This window comes from Poecilia reticulata, chromosome 23 (genome assembly GCF_904066995.2).
Source record: "Poecilia reticulata chromosome 23, P_reticulata-male-v2, whole genome shotgun sequence".
In the NCBI taxonomy this organism is placed as follows: Eukaryota; Metazoa; Chordata; class Actinopteri; order Cyprinodontiformes; family Poeciliidae; genus Poecilia; species Poecilia reticulata.
The window spans coordinates 12,724,578-12,740,833 of NC_088852.1; the positions used below are offsets into that span (position 1 = coordinate 12,724,578).

General features: G+C 40.7%; 2 protein-coding genes across 3 annotated transcripts in view; one reads left to right on the forward strand and one right to left on the reverse strand.

Annotated features, from left to right (window-relative positions):
* LOC103459513 (protein phosphatase 1H-like) overlaps window positions 1–16,256 on the reverse strand; it is a 136,246-nt gene that overhangs the window by 20,670 nt on the left and 99,320 nt on the right. The gene's annotated exons all lie outside the window — the stretch shown is intronic.
* il17rel (interleukin 17 receptor E-like) lies at window positions 9–14,537 on the forward strand. Its single transcript, XM_008401132.3, has 18 exons — window positions 9–211; window positions 2,259–2,286; window positions 2,520–2,669; window positions 5,098–5,210; window positions 5,811–5,925; window positions 6,376–6,420; window positions 7,903–8,042; window positions 8,508–8,579; window positions 8,677–8,731; window positions 8,822–8,985; window positions 9,591–9,635; window positions 10,623–10,677; window positions 10,790–10,935; window positions 11,561–11,620; window positions 11,718–11,775; window positions 13,487–13,603; window positions 13,997–14,047; window positions 14,144–14,537. The coding sequence occupies exons 1-18, from the start codon at window positions 95–97 to the stop codon at window positions 14,251–14,253; spliced, it is 1,641 nt and encodes a 546-aa protein (XP_008399354.1). The 5' UTR covers window positions 9–94; the 3' UTR covers window positions 14,254–14,537.

The window sequence follows — 16,256 nt, forward strand, 5'->3', positions numbered from 1 at the left end:
TCCCCATCCTGCTGCCTCGCAGACCTCGTCCAGCTGTGGATCCTGGCTTGACAGCACGTTTAAAAAAGGAGCAGCAACTCAAGTCTGAAAAAATATGATCCACTGGATTGCTTTGCTGATTTCCTTCTGCTGCTGCTGCTGCTTGAATGGAGCTGCAGCAGAAATCCCTCAACTGGAGAGAATCAAGAGATGTCAGACCAGGTGTTCTCAGGTAAAGCTTTACTCTCAATTACTATCACCTGTTAACTAGCTACAATTAAGCCTCCATCTGCTGTTAAGTTCACTTAGACAAAAAAAAAAAAAAAAAGATTTCCAGTAACACTTGTCCTTGTGCAGTTTCTCTTCCCTCTTTGGTCACACAGATACTGCTTGCTTTGGTTTTCGGGGATGTTTGCTTTACTTTCAGTAAATCTTTCTGTGGAGCTTGTAAGGCAAGCATTGAGGTAAGCACCATGAAGTAAGGATAACCTTTCGGTGCTCTTTGAAGTGACAGTAAGGAAAAGGATAATAATGAAAGAGCCTAACTGGAAGGTAACTTCCCCAAAACTGAGTCACTTGGGATAACAAAGACATTCTCCTGAGGCAGCGTACTGGAAAACATACCCAGGTGTTTAGGGAAATCGAGTTTTCATTCAACTGTACGAGTAGATAAAAAAAAAAGAAGAAGAAAAGAAACAGCTGACCTGTGACCGTGTTTACTTCTTTTCATTCTCCCGTTCACTGGTGCTGCTTCAGCTCGCTCTGAAACAACTTTTTTATAAGCCGTGCAAGTTTTATCTTGTGAAATGCATCCTTAAGGTTGGGCTTCTGACATCACTGTTTATGTCTCCTTAAAACATGCAGCAAACAATTCCCAGAAAATGTTCAAACATTGTAACGTTTTATAACTCGATTAGTTTGACATCATCCTCATACCATCCAAACTGTGTGACTTGCTTCACGTAAACCGCTGCTGGACATTTGAATGAAGTTCAGACAGGCGCTGGTTGTTTAGTGTCTCTGTGGTTTTCATTGTAGAAAGGACCTGTCTTTGACCCGTCGTTGTTTTGTAATTTTGTAGTTTTCATGTAAAAAGAATGAAAGTAATCTGTTTTTTGTTCTGACCGCCCACCAGTGTTGGGTTTCTGCATGACTGACATTTTTTGTGTACTGACAATGCATGGGCTCATACCTACCAGGGAGATTTTTGGTACACAAGTGCTGGTCATTTTGCAACTTTTTCTGGTTTTGTAAGTTTTTTTCCCCCCCTGATAATACATTGATTCACCTTTTACTTGGCATTTTTGTGGTAATTTAGAGCCGACTGCTTTTCCATGACAATTCTTTCCTGGCAGAAGTGACGTTCTCTGTGTACTCACTTTGATTTAAAGTATATAATCTGCACTTGGTTTACTATAGGATCATGTGGTTATATGACTTAAATAAATAAAAATCTAATAATCTGTCGTAGGTCATAATCTGTCACATTTTATGGGACTAGACTCACCCAGAGAGAGACCAGAAGTTAAACAAATCAATCTGCATAATTAATAAAACTGCTTAGCCACCGAGAGGGAGAAACTGTTATCTAACGGTTTAGGTGCATGCAAAAACAAAAAAAAGTAAAAAGGTTTCAGGCCCAAAATAGGAGACCAAAACTGGGAATATCTACGTATGAAATGAAGACATAAATCGTCAATGGGGTGACTTCACTAAGAGTCAGACTTTCCAGAGGTCAAAAGGATTCATGTCTCTGTTGATTTAGCCGACATGTCACACATGAGTCGAGTTGATCACATTTTGCTCCAGTCAATAAACACAGTCTGTCAAAACATCTGGGGCCAAAGGAAACATTTCCAGTCCGGTCACTTCCGTGGGATGACGGGACTGGTCATCCCAGGGAAGTGGGATGACCAGTCCGACCAATAAGAAGGTGTTTTCTTATTTATTGTAGGTCCTCAGTACTACTCACTGATTTAGCCCGTTAGTCATCAAAAGCCGTCTGTCACAGAAAAAGAACAAAAGCAGAGGGAGGGACCCGGCCACAATTACAAACATTAAAAATAAGCATCTTCCTGGTTAGGGTTGACAAAAGCTATGCACGTGCCCGCACCTTAAAGGAATGAGGATGCGGAAAAACCCTTCTGCAGGTCACTGTTTTTGTTTGCTTGGTTACAGTTCAGGATTGGAAAACAGAGGCACTACTGCTCGCAATAATAATGACAAAGTATCTCACCTGACCGCCTCCCTTTCTTTTCTTTTTTCTTTTTCCTCCGCAGGGACTCAGCTGCAGGACCCGTCCAGATTGTGAGTGTGAATGACGCGTGCACAAGCATCGTAAACGTTTCTGCACAACACCTCCAGAGACATCAACTTGTTGAGCAACAAAAGACTGTGGTTCTTTTGTACTCTGATTCATCCAGAGTACAAAATGATCTGAGTCATTTTACTAGGATTGTAACATCACACAAGTTTCACTCGTATCCCAAATATCTCCTCCAAAGCATCCGACTCAACGTCCTCGTCTCTGGTTTCAACAGATTGGTTCGCGCCTGCGTGTCACGACCCAGCTGAGGGCCTCAACATCACCAGCCTGATCCACAACGTGAACATCTCCACGGTCATGAAGTGTGAGGACAAGCAAAAGTGCAGACTCCACCTGAAAATCCACACGGTTGTGCAGCTTATGGGTAGGTAGCGCCGACGACTTTACGTTGACTTTAACCTTGCCTATACAGCGGTGCCAAGCTTTAACGTGGCTTCAAAGTAAGCTGCGCACAACGCCTCAGAGATGTTTTTGTCCTTTGACATTTCCGGCGTTTTGCAACGTTGACTCAATTTACCTGGTCAGACAAACCGTGTTGTTTAGCGCATTTTGGGAACAATCGACACTTTTGAGTGGGAAGCAACGGAAAAAAGAAGCAGCACAGTCATTTCTTTCATCCACAACAAACCCCAAACATACAGCCAGACCTATAAAGCATAGTCATGTGAGTTGGAGGGATCAGACCAGAATGCACACAGGGAAGCGGGAGTCTCGCGATAACCAAATTAAGGAATAGCTTCAGCAAAACTCTTTCAGAAGTGCTCAATGAGAGGGAAAACCAGATGAACACAGGTAACATGGGGGAAAGTCTGATGAGGATGAAGGGTGTGTATGCAGAAGACATGAGGAGATAGAAAACAGCTGCGCTGAGAGACAGGCCAAGCGACGGAACATAAAAATAGACCTAAACAAAGGGAAAACAATTTAATTAACAAACGGTAACGCAAAGAAACTATAGCTGCAACGTTGTCGTCCGATCTTTGTTTCCGTCCCCCTTGAAATGTAGGTCGGTATGTAGATCAAGCAGAAGGCGAAAGATAAGTAATAAAAAGAAAACAGGAAATGCTAATTTAATGCAATTCCTGGTAAGCCATAAAAGTTAAATATGGTGAAAACTCTTCGCTTTATTTGCTCTATCCCGAGTGTCAGTTCCTGTTGACATTTAAGCAAAACCAGGAGGCCATAAATGGCCTGACGTAAAGTTGCCTTAGGTAACATTTGCCACAGATTTTACCTTCATGTAGGAGACAAATTAGAGCTGGGTCTCAGAGAAGCGGCAACAAACAAGCTAGTTTTTATTAAGCCCCTTGGGCTACGTTTAAATTCCCAGTCAGGTCAGCGTGCCTGCCATACTCCATTGACATGTTGCTACATGTGACGCATGCCGCAAAGATCCACTTAGTCGTTTGCATTGACTATAGAATTGCGCAAATTGAAATTCTGAAAATAAATATGCTTAATGGAAACACGACCATTTAAAAAAAAACTCACGTTTCAGTGTGCGATGAGGTGAGGTGGTTTTTCCAGCCATATCGAAATAGACGGATTTCGCAGGTCTGTAATGGAAAGACTACTGGCAAAAACCACGAAGAAGGCAAGGGGAAGTATTCTTCTTTGTGGCTTGTAGTTTGTTTCTTTTTTCCAGACAATATGCAGCATTCCAACATCCCCCATAAAACGCTGCATACGCTCCCAAGTAAAGCGGGCCTTGTCGCTCCAACGCCTGAATAAGACGCTAACGTCTGAGTCATCAGCTAGCATAATCCAGCCATGGTAGCGCCATGTTCTTGAATTTCTTTATGGCTTTTTGAGACATTTTTGCCTACTTCCTGCTGTCTGACAGGTTCTTTTAAGTGATTTCTGGCTGCAATCAGGCCCAGGTGCGGCCAGTCAAATTGAAATACGCGAGACTATTTTCCATCTAGCAAAAATAAACAACCCTCTTCTCTCATCAGTATTTTTTTTCTTCTTATAATCAGCATTATTAGTAGATAATAGTGTTACTAATATAGTTGCAGTCATTGGAGCAAAAAAAAAAGAAGAAATAATTAAATAGCTGTTGACATTAATACGTCTAATCAGATCCTGATGCCAACCAACTCAACTGCCATGTCTTGTTTTTAATTTTTATTCAACCTAAGCAAAGAGGAAGGTTTGGTGGAATATCTATCACCAGCTGTGATGATGGACTTTTAAAATAATGCAGAGTTTCTATGCAGCACCAGATTCAGCTGCCAACGCACACCATTGAGTGAGCATATGCCCTTTGTACCCAGAATAGGCTTTTCTCTTCTTATGTAACCTGAGGAGGAAGTTGTAAGAGTAACTGATAGGCTGCAGTCAGGCAAGCCTGGAGATTAGTCACGTTATGAACATATTTGGATGCAGGGCAGTGAAGGAAGTCTCCCCCGCGAAACCCGTCGCGCTCCAATAAAAATGGCCTTTGCGGGACAAAACAGGCCAAATTGACATTTCATGTTTCTGGCAGCACTAATAGTGTAAACAATAAGGTCAGATTCTTCTTCCTTTTTTTTTTTTATTAAAAAGGGCACATGCGAACATATGCATTACATCCTTGTTTGTGTAAGAGACATCCTGCAAAGTTCTTCCCTGTTTGGACGGAAGAGGGAAAATCCCTCAGGTGTGACTGAGTCTGCAGTCCAGTCATCCAGTCACTTATCAAAAAAGCGCTTGCCAAGTCTTAATAGTTTTCAACAGTTCGCTGACTAGTGAGCATTTTCTGTTTCATAGCCGAGTTATTTTTCACTGACTTGTTTCCTTCTTGGATTTAGATCCAGACTCCGTCAGTGGCGTTTCCATTTGCACCAGCAGCGCTGGGATGATGGCAAAATGCCATATCGTGCAATTCACCAAAGCATCGAGGAGATCAATGTCTGGACTGCCGGTAATGTTTGCAGACATTTATGCTACTCCGCAGTACATTTTTAATAACATACACCATGCTCCAAAAAAAAAAAAGCCTTACGATATATCATTGCTTCATTACAGCAGTATGATGTTACAGAAAATCATTGAAAAAGCCAACGTTTAAGTACATTTTTCACATTAGCCTCACTGGAACTCCTTAGTTACTGCCCTACCATCACAAAAGTAAAAAAATAATTGGAATTTTGTGTGCTTTCGTCATATAAATCAAACATTTTTCCTGCAAAAAAGCTGAGTCAGATGGGTGTGAATCAAAAGCTCAGCATGTAAAAAAAGCACCTTGTCTCCATCGTTAAGTGCAGTGGTGGACAGTTTCTCTTCAGCAAAGTTTTATATGCAAGACAAGTTTAGCGTTAAATGTATTTTGTGAAGGGTTCGTATCTCGTTGCTCGTTTAATGCCAGAAGACTGACTCAAATTTCTATTTTGCATTGATGTTTCGCATTTGCATGAGATGCCTTTAGCTGTATTCAAAAGATGGTGAAGTCACTGAAGTGTGACATGCATGTCATAACCAGAGTTTATTTATTTATTCCCCCCCCCCCATCTTTTGCCTGTAGGTGACAGTTGAGAATGATTACACTGAAGTGTTTCCAAGCCAGCACCTAGAAGTAACGGTGAAAACAGTCCCGAGTTACTGTGGCATAACTTGGACTAGCAAGTACCATACCCCTGGTAAGAAAAAAAACCCAAGAACTGCAGATTACATTTCATTAAAACAGGTAAATGAGGTTGCAAGTATTTCCTTTATGCCGCAAACGGACACAGGAAATAGCACACTAAGAGTTGGTAAATTGGTAACCATGACAGAACGTAACTAATTTGCAAAAATTAACAGGGATAAATATAAGTTAGCCAAAACCATCACAACCAACTGAGCAATGCCCACTTTGGTGCCTTTTTTTGCAACCTTTTTGTAATCTTATTTTGGTATGGGTGTTAACTGAGTATGCTGAATACTCCACATTGTTTAGTATCGAGTCATTTGCGAAATGGTGTTCTTCAGAAGGGTTTGAGATTGTCCTGATAGAGTAAACCACGAAACACTACCATGGAAGAGTTGTTTTACATGTTGCACCCTCTCTTCCGCTCTCATCTGATACCTTTGTTTTTCTTTTTCCACAGAATGCTCGCATGAAGATTTGAGAAAAAATGTTCCTGAATGCATCAGTGAGTACATATCCTGATTTTCTCTGAGTCTATAGAAGATTAGGCATTTCCAAGCCATAAGGGACATGAATAGTTCATCTGGAGAGTTCTTGGTCTGCTTTCAACTCTCCACCAAGTTCAAAACCACTTCACTCATTCTCTAAGGCTGAATCCAACATACAATCCAATCATTTCATCAAACCATATCAGGGGCTGCCTTCTTTTGCTCAAGATCCATATCTTCTTGGAAAAGTTGAGGGTTGGAATAGAGACAGGATGGTGAATCAAGAGTTTCTTATCTTGTTTTGCCATGACAGACAGGAGCAGAGCCCAGATTACTGCAGTCAGTGACCTCAAGATACTTGAAGAAATACTCCCGACCCAGGAGGAGTGATTCATCTTTTGATGCATCCTTTGTGGACCACATTGTTGGTAATCCACAACATCTCAAAAGAGAAAACCTCCTTTACAAATTTTCCCCACACGACACTAACTCGACAGCGTGTTAAGTGTAGGGTGTGTTAAGATGCAATTCTAAGAAAAAGAAGTGCTTGATTGTTCCCATACAGCGGAGCCTTGGAGGCAAGTGTTTCTTTAAACAAGAACGGGCCATCTTTCACTGTCAGGGTCAATAGGTGGTGATAGATTTGAAAGACTGAAATGTAGACTTCAAAGGCAGGGAGGCTACAAGTTGAGCAGGCTTCTCTTAACAAAACAAGTATGAAGGCTCTGCAGAAAGCAAGGACTTGGAAAATCCCAAACAGTAAGCAGAGTATGCAAGTTTGACCTCTGGATGTTTCCAGATTTTGCCATGTTGAGGAACAAAATCATCACTTTGTGTGATGACAAAGTGGCAAAGGAGATGGGATCTTATGCGGAATATGGGGAAGTATGACTAACTGTGGAGTTGAATAACGACCAGAGACAAGGCCGGGTATTGAGGAAAACTCCAAAGACAAGAAAATTACATCAAAGAAAGAGCAAGAAAATACCTTGTTGCATTTATTTTCTTTGACTGAAACGGATATTTGCTACATTTAAAGGCGCCGCTTAAACAAGCCTGTAAACATCTACGAAATACCAGTTGTGCAACCAAGTGTTCTTAACATACTTAAAATGCAAAGACAGTGATTGAGTCTATATGTCAGGAAGTAATTACAGCAAGATGTGACTTATCTCTGATCGTACAACCAGTAAGTCATTTCTTCATTGCTATCCACTGTGCAATGTTTTCATAATTAGACATGACATGGAGCAACGATCTGACTTCAGACATGTATCCTACTTATCAAAACAGCAACAAAAACCATGTAGAATGCTTTCTTTGGCATTAGCATAACATTTTATTATTGCTAGAGCAGAGAAGGCGGCTGGTGGATGGTACCAGTCGAGCAATAACCGTCTCCTCCTCATTCCAGGGAGATTTCAGGAATTCAGCCCTACACTTTCTTTTCTCATTGCCAGCTTCGGTTTCTGATTGTTGTTTTGTTTTGTCTCTTTCAGCTGGCAAGCTGTCTTACACTGCAAACCCAGAAAAGAAGGAGCTGGCAGTCAGTGTGTCGGACATGCTTCAAGGTTACGACTACCATCTCCGTCTCTGCCTCAGGGATTTCATCTGCTCTGGCACGGGAGCTTACACCCTGGTTAGAAACTATGACTTGTGTTGTAAAACATCAAAACTGAGGGCAGCAAACCTCAAAATCACTGCACGATGCTCAAACTAAAGAGTTAATAACTTTGACAGAATCATAATTCACTGTTAGATAGCTTACCTGAACACAACATGTGTAGCAGGATAATCTGTTGCATCCCATCAACCTGCTTTTCATGTAGAGTCATTCCCACCTACCTTACCACGCCTACATTTAAAATAGTAACTTAATTTTTTTAAGTTCTACTTTAGACTATCCTGTATTACTTGAATGTCGTCTTGTGACTCATCGCTCATGCACTTTCCATGCAATTACTCTGACTCACTTTAATGAATGAACAAAGGTTAATGCCGCAATCACTGCACTGTTACAGCCCTCGTAAGAAGTGCTTGGTAGAAACTACTTTATTGGATTTAAAGGGAAGAAAAAACAAAGACGTATTTCCTTCCTTTTCAGATAAAAAAGGGGCAACTCCTCAAGACAGCCGTCCTTCAGTATTCCAGACCTTTGCCTTGCCTTTGTATTGAGGTAACTTCCTTACCAGCAATCCGGCCTTTGGATTGATGAGTAGTCGCTTTCATGAAAGGATGCCAACTTTTATTACTCGTTATGTAATTCCTTGTAGGGCTGGTCAGCTTTTATGGATGCCCCGAGAGTCCAGGTCTGCCCATTCAGAAACCGTGAGTCGAAAAACGATAGTGTTACTCATATGTTCTTATGTCACTGTGTACAAGAGACCTTATTATATGCTTGACCCGTTTTCCCTGCAGGTCTTGACGAACTGTGGTTTGGAATCACCTTTGATCCACTGGAGGAGGCATTGATATGGGAACCAGCTTGTCCCGTCGCAGCTGTGGCTGGTTTATGTGAGAAACGAGAGGACGGCGTCTGTGTGGATCTGCCCGATTCATCACAGAATGTCAGCAGACATAAGGTATAAGATACACGCCGTTGCATTGAATTAAACGTGACGGACATATCCTGAGAGGGTTAAAACTTCCAGAATGACGGTTTTCTTATCAATGACGAGTTTGTGACGGCTTCTCTTCAAACGGGTAACAGTAAGGGTCAGGAATGTGGACGTAGCCTGGTTTTGTTAGAGGAATACTGGTTCGCTAATGCAAAAATGAGCCATGATGTCAACATGCACACTACACTGTAAACAGTTTCCCTCTTGCCAAGCGTTCTGGATTTCTCAAACCGAGCGGCTTTCAACAAGAACTGTTTACATGTTGAAGTAAACTGCGTCACTTTGCACTTTATGAGGTATCTTATAAAGTAATGAGTTTGTCCCGATGTTCACTTTCAACCTGCAAACGCTGTAAACACTGTAACATAAGTGTATAGCCACAGGAAAGCCGGAGAACAAATCTTCTTTAACCTAAAGCCCCAGGCGTGTCATTTGAGTTCCACATTCTGTATTTGCTATAAAAATAGCCGATGAAGCAAAAAGTCCTGTTGGAAATGTGAGTAAAAAAAACTACTTATCTAAGATGAAACTTAAGGTAAATGACCTTTGTGTTCACCAATGTTTTTCAGATCACATTTGCTAAAGTGGATCCCCACCCTCAACTGTGCATGAAGGTAAGGATTTCTATCTCTTCAGGCGTTTTTACACAACATAAATAAATGACATCATTGTTGGAATTCCTGTTAAGTCAATATGTACATGGGCATCTTTCAGCTTGTTTAGTTAGCAAGTCCTTCTCTTTATTTGGCCCAGGCAAATATGGAATAAAATGTTAAAAACTTATCAAGCTAGCAAAGTTTAGCCTAAACAAATGTGTTTAAAGTCAGGCCTTGTTTGAGTCATTTGGGCTTACCAAATGTAACCCAGTCTTTGAGATTCAGGTTTAGTTATTTATCATTCAAATTTATCCCGACTTCATCGACTAACCAACACCTCCAGCCCGCATCCGAATTTCTCCAGACGGTGGCTAAATGCCCTTTTATCTTTAGCTCTACTGGTGGATGGAGTTGGAAACTTTGAAACTAGAAACTGTACAAAACTGGAACAATTAAGTTATGGTTCTTTCCTGAAAACAGTCAAATTGCTTCCATAAGGGTATGAAGCTTCTTGAGAATATCAGGAATTTATTAGTGAGAGGAAGCATGAGATACTCAATACAGAGCTGTAGTACAAGGCAGCTTTCAGCTGACAAGAGCCTGTTTTCAGAACTTTGTTAGTATCTCTGAATAAAACCACAAGGGATTAGCCTGAGTTTTGGAAATGTCTAGGAAAATCTAAGTGAACTGGAGCCAAAGCTATCTGGGAATTCATCATCAATAAACCACAAAAGGGAGATTTTTCTCAGCATTCCAAAGCAATCGACTCCAAATGTTTCATGTAGTTACAAATGTCTGAAATATTTTCAGAATATCATATTAAATGACACACACATGCAGGAAACTATTCAACTTGTCCAGAATTCTGTCTGCAATTAGCTGCAACACTTAGCCGAAAACACAAAGCAGAAACGGTGTCATTTCCTTTCAAATGTTATCCATGTGTAGCAGAAATATTTTAAGACTTTTTCCTGTTAAATGTTTTTAACATTTCAAATCTATCAGTTTACGGTAGGCTCTCAGTCCTGGATCCGATGCCCTTTTGCTGACGGCATCAAAGGTGCGTTTTGTTCTACATCACGATGCTGATGAAAATGAAAATGTTTCCGAGTGGACTTCTGCATTAGGACGCATTTTAGGAACTCACTGTAACCTTTTTCTTTTTTGTCTAGTCTGGGACGTGATTGTGTCGAGCCAACACGGTTATGAAGAACTGCAGATTTTGTCACGAGTTACGGCGAAGTTCTCCGTGGGACCGTGGGGGACGTCTGCAGAATCACCAGCAGACCCGACGACCTACATGATACTTGTAGACGTCGTAAGTATAAAGTTATATGAATTTAATGACCTATTGTCTCGTTCTTTTTGTTTTGTGTTTTTTACTAAACTTGCTTGGACTTGTCTTTCCTGCAAGTCAATGTTTTTGTGTTGCTCCAAGTGTCCTACGTATGTTGCTAGGAAGCAATAGATTTCCTCTCAAGTGTCTCCGTTATCAACAGATCCATAAAACTAATTACACTTCCAAGATTGTGTTACGATGAGTTTCTGTCAACATGTCAGCCACGTAGAATAAGCAGGAAGTTGTTCCACGAAGCGTAAAATTATATCTTGTATCCATGCAGAACACTGGCATGGGTAATTATCATGTCATTACTTCTAGGCTTTTGACCTCACTTCCAGGAGATAGGTGTAAAGTTTAATCATAACAATAAGGAAATGTGTAGTTTAGATGTTGATCTGGGAAGTCTTGTTTTGATCTGTATAAGGAGAGAAGATAGATTTTAGCATCCCCAGATCTTCCAGCAGAGAGCTAAAGCAACACAAACAACCCCAAAGTCCGACATAAAAAGGAAATAAAAAAAATTAAAAAACAACAATTATGGGAGCCTTTAAAGCTGCTACAGGGTCTGATTGTAACGTTTTTGCTGTTTTCTTGTCTTTAGGAAAAACAGAAACCTGTTGAATTACAGCTACGGGGAAAAGAGTGCAACTTTTGTCAACAGGTACGTTCACGCTCCTAAAGATTCTTAAAAACCAACGGCTGTCTTCTACGCATTCAGTGAGGCGACGGCGCTGAATGCTCCTTTTGTATTTGTACAGGTGAAGAGGGTTGACGTGAAGTATGCCGCCACAGTCGTTCACTGCACCAAGAGCTGCAGTAAGTACGCCTTTTGTTACTGCCTGTCTCAGACTTTCAAAGAACCTGTCCATCTCTATTCACGGCTGGATTTTCTCTTTTTTTTTTTTTTGAATATGAGGAAACGCTCCAGTTTGACATGCAAATTGTTCCCAGAACTTATTTTTCAGGCATTAATTTCCATCTGATCTACTGATGTTGATGTTTTTTTGAGAGCAATTACAAAAGCATGAGCCTCCAAATAATTTTTCTTTTGTTGCTTTTGACTAAATAAAAGCAGGACGTACTTTACCCGAAGGTACCGATGGGACATCTTGTTTTGATATTCTTCTTCGCTTTGTAGTTGTAAAGAGCAGAATGTGCACTGATAGTGTCTTCTTGCAAGAATTAAAAAAATATGCAAGAGTTTATTGGCATTATGGCCAGTAGTGTAACCTCAGGAAGAAGTTCCTCAAAGCTTATTCCCTACACAGCTAGTTCTCATTTGTTCAGTGTCAAAATTCAAAACACGGATCGTGACATCATGCACTAATTAGCTTGTTGATTATATCACTATGAAACATTTGCAACTTTTGTCAGCTTGATCTTCTCTTGTTCTCTCTGCTTACAACAAAACTGGGTTTTCATTTTTATTTTTTTTGTCTAAATCATTTTTGGTAATAAAGTCATAGGGTTTTATGTTTTGTTTTGTCCCCCCAAAACTAACTTACTAAAACAAACAAACAAACAAACAAACAAACAAACAAACAAACAAACAAACAAAAGGCTTAGGCCATTATTTTAGGAAGCCCAGTGGTTGGGTTGCTAGGAGAATCATTCATCCAGCAGTCTGCCGTGAAAGGAAACTTTCACGTGACTGAAGGAAATGTGAAAATATCACTTGATAATTATGTTATTGGAAGATTAACGTTTGAATATCAACTATAAAGTCTTAAAAAATGCAAACATAAAAAAAACTGAAATAAATAAGCAATGTGTAGCCTGGTGGGGGCCCAAGTAAAGCCTGGTGGCCCGCCAGGCTTATGATACACTGGGGGAAACACTGATATTATATCATGTTCTGCAGCACACAGGCTGTAAATGTGGGATTTTCAAAACCAAAGACAGGAAGTAAGAAAGTAAGCAAGGAAAGAAGGAAAATTGCTGGATGGACGAAGACGTAGACAGGTGTGTTGGTGGATGAATTAAGTATAAAAATGATGTACGTCATCAACTTCTTCCAGATTTTAAACAAATTTCACAAAATATAATTGGCACTCTTTAATAAAATCCTAATTCCGTTTTTGCCTCTTTGCTGACAGAATCTCACTTGTGTAAAAAAAAAAGAAAGAAAGAAAGAAAGAAAGAAAGAAAGAAAGAAAGAAAGAAAGAAAGAAAGAAAGAAAGAAAGAAAGAAAGAAAGAAAGAAAGAAAGAAAGAAAGAAAGAAAGAAGCAGCGTCCTGTTGCTTCAGCTAATCTCCACCGTGGTGAGGCAGCGAAGTTAGAAAATACAAAACTTAGCTGCATTTTCATTCGTCCAGATTCATTTCCTTTGTCATTACAACCAGGATGTAGATCCTCACACACACACAGATTTGGGCTTTAAAGGGGGAACACTGCATATCTTTTCTGTGTGAAAACCAAAAAGTAAGCTGCATGATTTAAGTCACAAATAGACATAAAAGCTAGTCTAATTTCAAAAAGATAAAAAAAAAACCCACGTGTCATATCAAGCTCAATTTCTCGTTCCAGTGTCCAAATCGTCTTCCCCGGCTCCTCCTTACGACTTGACGCAGATTATTCTACCAGCTGCCGCTTGCCTCTCTGGCATCATCATCATCACTCTGGTGTTCTGGTTACTGCTTCGAGGTAAACGCGTAGAACAAATGTTGCCGTTTGTGTAATCAGTTCTGCTGACACATTGCAGTAGGGGCGCTGCATTGGTTTGGGCTCAGCTCCAAATTTGCAACCTTGTAAAGCCATTAATCTTTATTTATTTTTTTCTGCTTGGTCACAATGAATGTACAAAAACTCTGCGTCAGAGTTCAGAGCCGTTGTTGTTTGTGTACGCCGGCGCTCTCCTTGCCAACCTTGTGAAATATTTGCATGCACATAATTGGCTTCCTTTTTAAAAATGGGTGGGTTGACAGACGACTTAAAATCGCCTCTATTTAGGTCAGCGCTCATTATGACATGCACACAGGTTCGTTCATCCAGCTCACCTGCTTCCTTATCTGTTCTTCCTCTCCCCGTGTACTTTAGTGTATCGCAGCAGAAAAGGAAACGCAGCCGTCTGCCTCTCCGAAAAAACAGGTAACACTTTATTTGTTTGTTGTGCAACGAGCGCGGCTTCAAAAGGTCAAACTTCGCCTACAACGCAACTCTTCTCTCTCCCTCGCATTGCTGCAGGCGCCGACGTGTTTGATGTGCAGACTCAGCTCCCGGTCAGTCGGAAGGTCCTCAAAACCAGCGAAACGGAAAGCGGAAACAACGAGAAGGCCAACTTACTCTTGAACTGACCCTGGAACGGCGCTTGGGTCTGAAGCACCGGTTGCACTGTGCAGTATAACAGATGTTACAAAAACGCCAAAGTTCTCCATTGAATCCATTTGTGTTCCTTCTTCCAACATTTCACGTTTTTCACTGTAAATAGGCTCGGTAGCTTGCTTGTTGTCGCTCACTGCTGTTTTATACTCTGACATATCTGTCTTTGTGCTCCGCTGTTTGTTTTAGTGAAAATGAACTGAACGCCAATGTCTTAAGTTAAAACTGTCAAGAAGAAATGCATTTTTTTTTGTCCTTATTTAAGAGTTTATTTTCAATAAAATGTAAAAATGCATAAAAACGAACAAATTAGTTGTTTTTTTTACAAGATGTTTTGTGGAAAAAGAAACTGGAGAAAAACCTGGTCATATTCATCAAGTTCTCTGACATCTCATGAAAACGAATTTCATGGAAAGTACGCTTCGTTTGTGCAGGTGTGAATGCGCAATCGAACTCTGATGAAGACCAAAGAAGCTAATGGTAGTTCGCCTGGAAACCCAAGTCTCAGTTTGGTTGAAGTCAACTCCGGCACAATTTGAACGCACATCCTAATCGCCATCGGACCGGAGACCACTCCAAAAGCGGAAAACAAACTAGATGGTGTTCAGTACATTCTGGGGGAATACAACCAAAACAAAGGCGCCAACGCTAGCGGAAGAACTCACTCGTGGGTCTTTTACAACCACTATAGTCTGACGCCACTCCCTTTGTTGATTATATTTTGTCAAGAAGGAAGTTGTGGTCACATCTTCTTCAGATGTTTTCTGTGATCTTCTGCAGATGTCAAGAGCGCGTTTCTGCATAAAACACGGCAACAAACCTCTGGCCAATCACACAACACTTCAGACAAAGCTTTGTCAAAATAGTTCAACCCAGGTATGGAGAGGTGTTTGCTCTTCGGCGCCGTCATGCCGTTCCTTTTCTCCGGCTTGGACGGTGGTTGGTTGCTATGGCAGCTGCGCTCGGAATAAAAAGGTCATCAAACCACCCATTTGCTTTAGGCAGATGGATTTTGTATAGCCTTAAAAAACAACCTTTGCGAGGTAAACATTCCAGTTTCCTGGTAAAAGTTTCCATGTTTACCGAGCTGCGCTCTTGCGCCTGCCTTTTTATCCTTTTTGTCTTTACCTAACTCCCGTGCAACTGAATTGATGGAAAACAACAACATGAAGCAGATGACTCAGAAAGCCATTAGAAACATTGTTAAGTGGCATGAAGCAGATTTATGCAATGCTGCTGAGATCCACCCAAAAAAAACAAAAAACAAAAAACAAAAACTGAGTAATGTAGATTGGCAGGGGAGGAAACGTTTAAACACCCAATGACTGTCACCATACTTAAGTAATTCCTGAAGAACATGTTCTAAATTGCACACAACACCATGTTATAGATTATCTACTTCTCCTTTCATCGCCACTTTATTCTGCCTGCGCCTGCAGCGGATCTGAAGAAAAGTTTTAATAAAAGACGCCCAAACAGACATGCACACGCGAAGTTGGACCTGTTCAGTGTTTTTTTTGTGCCTGCAACAAAAGGAGCATCTTGGCTGTGTTTTCTTACTTTCTTCTACAGCCGTTAAACAGCACATTAAAAATTAACGTGGATTGATTTATTTTTCCAAACACACATCGAGATGAGAAGAGATGGGGAAAAAAAACACGCTGGCGCACAAACAACCATGACCTACAAGCTGCAAACCCTGTTAAAACTGGGATGCGATGGAAATGAGTGCACTGACTCAGAACCAGGACCACCCAGTGTGGGGTTCTTCTCCCCCACAAAGGCAGTGTATGCACATTACTGCTATTGGTGTTCAAATGTTTTTCCAGCTTATAAGACACAAAACTCAAAACGTATCGACTTTTTATTTAACTTTAAAGATAAGCTAAACATGGCAAATAATAATAATTTAAAAAAGTGCAAATCACTGCAAAAACCCAAAACCTTACCAGGTATTTTGGTCTAATTTCTAGTGCAA

Bases quoted from the DNA above. Each gene is read 5' to 3' on its own strand.
- il17rel (XM_008401132.3), top strand. From the start codon at position 95: ATGATCCACTGGATTGCTTTGCTGATTTCCTTCTGCTGCTGCTGCTGC. The intron at 8,732-8,821 runs GTGAGTCGAAAA...TTTTCCCTGCAG, and splicing joins GGTCTGCCCATTCAGAAACC to GTCTTGACGAACTGTGGTTT. The intron at 11,621-11,717 runs GTACGTTCACGC...GTATTTGTACAG, and splicing joins AGTGCAACTTTTGTCAACAG to GTGAAGAGGGTTGACGTGAA.